General features: G+C 43.3%; 1 protein-coding gene across 1 annotated transcript in view; it reads left to right on the plus strand.

Annotated features, from left to right (window-relative positions):
• The window catches only part of LOC102205957 (uncharacterized), a 12,238-nt gene extending 5,599 nt beyond the window's left edge, over nt 1-6,639 (plus strand). The window contains exons 8-11 of the mRNA XM_005726609.1: nt 939-1,147; nt 2,136-2,208; nt 4,538-4,655; nt 6,176-6,639. Coding sequence (XP_005726666.1) covers nt 939-1,147; nt 2,136-2,208; nt 4,538-4,655; nt 6,176-6,371 — 596 coding nt within the window. The 3' untranslated portion in view covers nt 6,372-6,639. The remainder of the gene's footprint in view (nt 1-938; nt 1,148-2,135; nt 2,209-4,537; nt 4,656-6,175) is intronic.
• The last annotated feature ends 350 nt before the right edge of the window (nt 6,640-6,989 follow it).

Below are 6,989 nucleotides of genomic sequence, written 5' to 3' on the forward strand. Positions count from 1 at the left end.
ATATATATTTTGTATACATTAAGTTAATTTCATCATCTCCCCCCCGCACTTGTGATTTTACATTCTCCCTTTGTGTTTGTTTCATTGAATGGACGTCACTCACGTAACTTAAAGGTCAACAAAATTTATATCTGGGACAGAATTTAGGGATAGAGTCGCCACTAAATATGGAATGAAGTCCACTTACTAAGATGGCTTTAATCCACAACTCCTAGGACAGTGTGGTTCAGTTTTATTCTGTAATCAGTAATCAAGGAAAAAAAGTTACTGGTTACTTTCCTTTCTTTACTCACTTGATTGTTGTTATGGTCGTTGTTCTTAAGTTGTTCCTTTCCTTAAAACTTTCCTTAAAGTTAATAAGAAGAACTACATTACAACCCTGATTTAACATAACTTGCTCCTTTTTTTCGGACTGTTCACCCTGCTGTGACTCAATTGTTAAAGAAGTCCAAAGGAATGTGATGCAGCCTGGAGTCTCCCTGCTTTTGTTCGCTGCAATAGCCGAAATACTGCAGATGGCTTAAGATTGCTTGCGGTGCAGAGCAATAAGTTCAAAGACATCGATGACAGCCAGAAATTAAAATGAAAACCTGTAAGAGTCACAACAATATGTTGGCCTCAAAGTGGTGAAGCTGGCCTTAAACTGGAAAATCTGCTATGACAGCATCACTGTTGAATAGCACGCTTCAAACCGGGCTTTATTTGTGAGAAAACAAGCATGCCCTGCGTTTATTCATTCAAAATGAGTTTCACATTGTGAATTTTGTCATTACCGGTAGTTTGTGTCTTGACCAGCAGATGGCAGCATACTAAAGGATAAAATGTTTGATCAAACGTGATCTCACTATATCCACATTACTTAGGGCATTACTTTTTGTGTCAAAGAATCTAAAATGCCGAATTTTCTCACAGTACACCCCTGTGTTACTTTCAAACAGGTATCAATGCCATTTCGATAACAGCTGACATCAGCAAGTCAGATGACGTCCAGAGGATGATCGACGCCATCGTTTCCAAATGGGGAGTGATCCACATTGGTTGTAACAATGCTGGCATCAACATGAACTCAGCCAGCGAAGACACCAGTCTAGAGGAGTGGGACAAAACCTTTAATGTGAACCTCAGGGGGACCTTCATGTGCTGTCAGGTGTGTGTCACCTCCCATCCTGTGCGAGGGTAGTGCAATAGCAGTAAATATTATCAAGTATTGTGTTTTTCCAAGTGATTTGGTCCTAATTAGTTTTGTAAGAGATTCACTCACATACACCTCTGCTTTGATAAACACTGGGTAGGAAGACGTTTTGTAGCATACACACAGGTTTTATGTTTACCAGAACTGCCAGAAAATGTACTTAACCACTGTAGCTTTCGCTCATCTCACTGCACTAATTTTATAGAGTTGGTTTATTTCCATTACAAATTAAAAACGAATCTATAAACAGAGACAAATTCAAAATGAATCGTGCACTTATTGATCAGTCAGATTCACTAATAGGAAAGTGTTTGAATGAACATGTTTACTGAAGCAAATCTAAAACAGAGCTGCCTCTATAGCATCTGAAGACTTGACATACATAAATCACATTATCTGTCCTTTTGTGACGGGTCATGTTTTCTTGCTGTTTTCGAAGCTTAAGAAGGAAAAAATCCTGATTCTGCACACACAACGAGTACAGTTCATGCAAACACCCCATAGCTGAAACGTTATTTTCTGTTAAAATGAAAAATGCATCCATCAGTTTAATATATTTACAAATTATTCCCAGTTAAATATGAGTAAAAAAAGAGCCAAACAGATTCTCGGTGACGTATTCCTTCAGCACTCTATTTCTGTCCAAACTAGTTAAGACTGTGACCTAATTAATAGTCCAACCAGCTTGAGCTCCTTTGTAGAAACTAAATTTAGTCCTAAATTATCGAGCTGCTGCGAGACATCTATATGTACAACCTACAACCCCCCACGCCCACCCTTTTTTTTTTGTGCCGCTTTCAAATCCACACCAAACGTTTTCCCGTCTCCGACGATAAACTGCATGTTTTTGTGTTGATCTGTGCTCAGCTTTGGGCATGGCATATCAGGGCCTTAATAATAAGGTGTTTAACGTGTCTCTCGCCCCTCCGAATCCTTGCCTTAGGCAGCAGGTCGAGTGATGTTGAAGCAAGGGTACGGCAAGATTATCAACACAGCTTCCATGGCCAGTCTAATAGGTGAGTGATGATTCTATTTCCCCACTTTCTCTCTGGAGCCCCTCCATGTCTGCTTTTAATCTCTCCATTTGGCGTGGAGAGTTGGGCAGAGTGAAGGAGGGGGAGGAAGGGAGAGTTAAATACATTTGTGCTGTACAGCTATGTGGGTGAGTGCACATCGCATTAGATTTTCATCTTCAAACAAAGTCTTTTTTTTAGCAGTTTTCTTCGTTTATGAGAAACTTAAGGTGAGCCTTCACTTTTAAAACAGGATTAGGCAACTTTTAGCCCAGTTAAACAGTTCTATAGAGATGCATCCACCCCTGCATACAGTAGCAGTGTTGTGATTGCATCTCGCCGAGGCATTTTTGCATCATAATAAACATCCCCTCTCCGCGGAGCTGTCTGGAGGATGTGGAAGGCAACCTGAGGTCCAACTTGGGAGGGGAGGGTTCCTGTGCCGCGGCAAAACCCCAGCCTGTGCCAACGGCCTTGTTTGAACAGCGGAAGACACTTTTAGAGTTTAGTGGGAGCCTAGTAAAAGCCTTGTAATTCGCTGCACCGGTGTAATGTTCCTCCTCCAACAGGTTTCTCCAGAGGAACTGCAACACTTCATCAGCAGTATAGTCAAATCGCCAGTAAAGCGCCGTGCCATATGGACCCCAGTCCCGACTGCAGGGGCAATCTGTAAAACAGGAACATGCTGGTAAATAGAGGCCGGCATAAAGAAAATGATCAATTACTCGCATTACGCTCAGTCCTTCAGGAATTTACTTTATTGGTCTGGACATCTGTTATAATATTGTCATAATGTGTAATCAGATGGGACCTGTTCTAGCCAAGTGGACGACCAAAAAGCAGCCGTAAATGTCCAATTAAAATGCACAATGACAGCTTTTTGTCCATCTGCTGAATGGAATGTGCTCGTGGGCCTGCAAACACCCCCTCGACACACACACACAGACACTCTCTGAACATCAACAACTATTTTTTTCTGAATGACGGCCAGCAGCTCAAAGACACCCGGACAGGAAATATCTATCTTGATGTTTTTTTTCTTTTCTTTTTTGGTTTTGACCTTACTGAGGGATTGGTGACTCTCGCACTCATACCTGCAGATCTGCCATGCATAGAAATGGACATAACAACAGCAGCTGGGAAAAGAGTACATCATTTGAACTCCTTATCTGCTCAGAAGAATTCAAAATTTAAAAGGCGTGCCTGATAAAGAGCATGTTTTCTCCCACTTGCAACGGGCAATAAGTAGGGTGAATGTTAAAGAGGGCTTTGGAAAATGCTCTCCTTCTACTTCTTTTTCGCTTCTCTGGGGATTACTGCTCTTTAAGACGGCGAAAAACATCAATGCAGGTTTATTTAAAGGATGAAGGCATTTTCTGAATGGTATTTTGCGGCCGTATCATCAGGTCTTGAGCAAGGATTAGTGCTGTTAGGCATTTTGAGCTGTGTTTCCTGTCCTGATAAGTCGGATTTCACCTTCAATCTGCGTGTAAGCCCTGGGCTCGGCTCATCCTCGCCTGCTCCTCTGAGGTCCCAGCCTACCCTTATCCAGCCCAGCCCAACCCAACCTTACCTTCCTCTGCAATCTCGTCGCTGAACCCTGCTCATGGCTACCATCCTCCTGTCCCACCCTTTACTTGTTATTTCTTCAACACATCCCAGCTTTTACCCCTACACTGCAAATTTTATTCCTCTTTGTCTTCTTTTTTCCAACATCCCTAAATTGCATGCAGGATGCTCCAGCCCTTTTCTCCTCAGGACCACTCTCTGCCTCTCCGCAGCTGGCTGGTATTTATCATCCCCGGTCTCACACTGAAGCCATTTGGCAGTCAGATCGGCGGGTGATGAGGTTAACTACTAAAGTTGTATGTAACTTGGAGCCTTCCTTGTGATGATTAATCAACCAGGAGAAAATGAGCCCCTGTCCCGGCATCCCATGCAGTGTGCAGCATCTGTGATGGTCAAGGCAAACAAATGGCTCCCTCCCTTTGTTGCTGAGGACAGAGCATAACTGGACATTATAAGCAATTAATTTTACCTAGCATCATCCACAGAGTCCCCAGCAGCTAATGGAAGAGCTTTTATGTAGTGTGCACAAGAAACCACAGGAACTGGAATGTGCACCGTAGAAGCTATTGGCCCTCTGTAAGAAGGAAACTCTTCAGTTAAGGCAAATGATAAAACAACAAGAGGCTTTAATAAGAATGTGAAAAGTGCATACCACTATTAATGATGCTGTAATTGTTGCCTTCTTAAATGGCACGTGTCACCCGAAATGGACAGCAGTGACTTTTTTCAGTAACTCATTTTCTTTCCACCCTTCACTGTCCAGTCCCCCATCCTCAGAAGCAGCTTTCATACAACACATCCAAGGCCGGTGTGGTCAAACTGACTCAGACTCTGGGCACTGAATGGGCCGACAGAGGAGTGCGCGTCAACTGCATCTCGCCGTAAGTACTGCCTATTTTTGGCCTTCCTCGTCTTCCTCCAAAACACAGCGGCCCACCTTTTGATTATAGCAAGCTGCGAAAGGAGGCAGTGATTAGCGCCGTTTTGCTTTCATATGAAGAGCTCCCGTTTGAGGGGGATGCACTAATTTAAGTCCTCAAACAATGCATCAGTGCTTAATTAGATGACGTCTTGAGGGATGAATCAACCAAACACTTGCTCTAATTGTTCTGTTCAATTAGGGAATCAAATTTGCAACCTCACTCCAAGTGTCGGCGCAACAATAGCGCCCTTGTTTGTATCTATTTGTCTGTGAAGCTGAGCAGTAGGAAGAAAAAGGAGGAGAACACAGGAAGGGGGCTGTTTGAATGTGTGTCGGCAGGGGAGGTAGGGGTGGTGGTTGAGGGGGCAGGGGGGGTGTTAAGTGAAGCATCTCTTAGCCCCAGCCATCTCTGAGCAAATCCGTCCGGTGGCACCGGGCGAGCCGGGCCCAGTCACAGCCCCAGAACAAAGCCCTCACACACGCTCAGCTTTATTTATCGGCAGCTTGTTTGCTAATTTTAATTTGCAAAGAAGCAATTCGCTTCCCCCCCCACCCTCGCTAACCGGGTGTCTCAATGGGCCGCTGATTTCTTTGAAGTGACAGTCGGTAAATATGCATAAAAAAGGGACACAATTAGCGCTCACGAGGTTGACTGGAGCCTGATTCCATTGGCAACTTTAGCCGCAGCGGTGATAAGCTGCATTATCTAGAAAATTGGCTGAGGGAAAACAGTACCTCTGATTGCCAGGAAAGGTTCCAGATAACAGGGCAGCTGAAGAGAAATATAATTGAGGTGGAATATGTTAACCAAGGTGTCACACGCTCCTTGGAAGTGCTAATTTAGCCAAATGTTGGAATTCCATATCAAGGCACCAGGATACATCGAACAATGATTCAGGCCTCATGGCTTTTAGTCACTGTCACAGCGATTGTGGGGAAAGTCAGAAGTCGTCTCGTATTAGGCGCAGGCGGGCATGTTGACATATTTATTCAAATGTAAGCTCTGTGATATTTGACTGTAGAGGAGTGGAGAGAATGGCATTTGTTGTGACACGGCGCTATTAGATGCCAGTGTGCAACCAGCAAACTAAAAGCAGCGGTTTTCTGATAAACTTCGCCTAAATACTGTCTCGGCATCAAAGTAGCACATTTCAATGGGGAAATATAATAAGTATTTAACCAAAGGCTATGTGCAAATTTTACCACACGTCCCCTCGTACCCATGGGCTCTTCCAGAGATGTGCCAGTCATTAAAGTGCCACCCGTCCCACAGTAAATATCATCAGAGATGCCATGCCATGCCCTTTCTGCAAAGGATAATTGGGTTTATTTTTGTCACCAAAGTGGTGGCTCTGAAACAACGCTGTCACTCCTGGCTCTGAACTGTGATGTCTTCTGATTTCATTGTGTGTGTCTGTGTGTGTGTGTGTGCTTTTCCCTCTTCTTTCGCTCTCTCACTTTGTCTGCTTCTCTTTTCAGGGGGATTGTTGACACCCCTCTCATCCACTCGGAGAGTCTGAGGCCTCTGGTGCAGCGCTGGCTGTCAGATATTCCTGCTGGTAGACTGGCTCAAGTGACAGACCTGCAAGCTGCAGTGGTCTACTTGGCATCTGATGCCTCTGACTACATGACAGGGCATAACTTAGTCATAGAAGGTGGGCAAAGTCTGTGGTAGAAGGGTTAGATGAAGAGATGAAAACTTTCCTCCCCCCTCTTCTTCATTCTCTAGGGATTAAAAATAGGTGGCATTCATATTATGTCCCTTTGAGACTTGAACAGCAATATCAGTTTAAATGAAACTGCAGTTTCTGGACAGGTGAGATCAGTTTTGGGAGTTTGGGGTTTTTTTTCTCTGTGCAGACTGTAGGCTTAGTTCAATGTCCGGTGTGGTACAACAGCAGAAAATGTTTTACTGAAAGGAAAATAAAGCAACAATGTTAAATACAGGAAAGAGTTATAAACATTTTTTTTATTACCAATTTTTTTTAGCAGGGAAGTACCAAGCGTTACTTTCAATTGAGACCAAATTATCACAGTTTCTTTTTTGTTACAGTGTTTTATTCCCTGGATGCTGCTTAAACATACTGATGACTGTGACTGTAACACTTTATTGCATCTGCTCCAACACAAACACAGATAAATGCTGTCAAAAATACAAATGGGTAATAAAAAGTAAAAAGGTTTTGTATTGTAATGAACTGGGGGAAGTTATCCTTGCATGTTAAAGTGAAAGACTGTTTTTTTCCCTCTCATTAGCTGCTGTTGAGTGCTGTGTACAACAATTAGTCCCAAT

This window comes from Pundamilia nyererei, unplaced genomic scaffold (assembly GCF_000239375.1).
Source record: "Pundamilia nyererei isolate P.nyererei 1_Seehausen unplaced genomic scaffold, PunNye1.0 scaffold00021, whole genome shotgun sequence".
NCBI classification, from domain to species: domain Eukaryota; kingdom Metazoa; phylum Chordata; class Actinopteri; order Cichliformes; family Cichlidae; genus Pundamilia; species Pundamilia nyererei.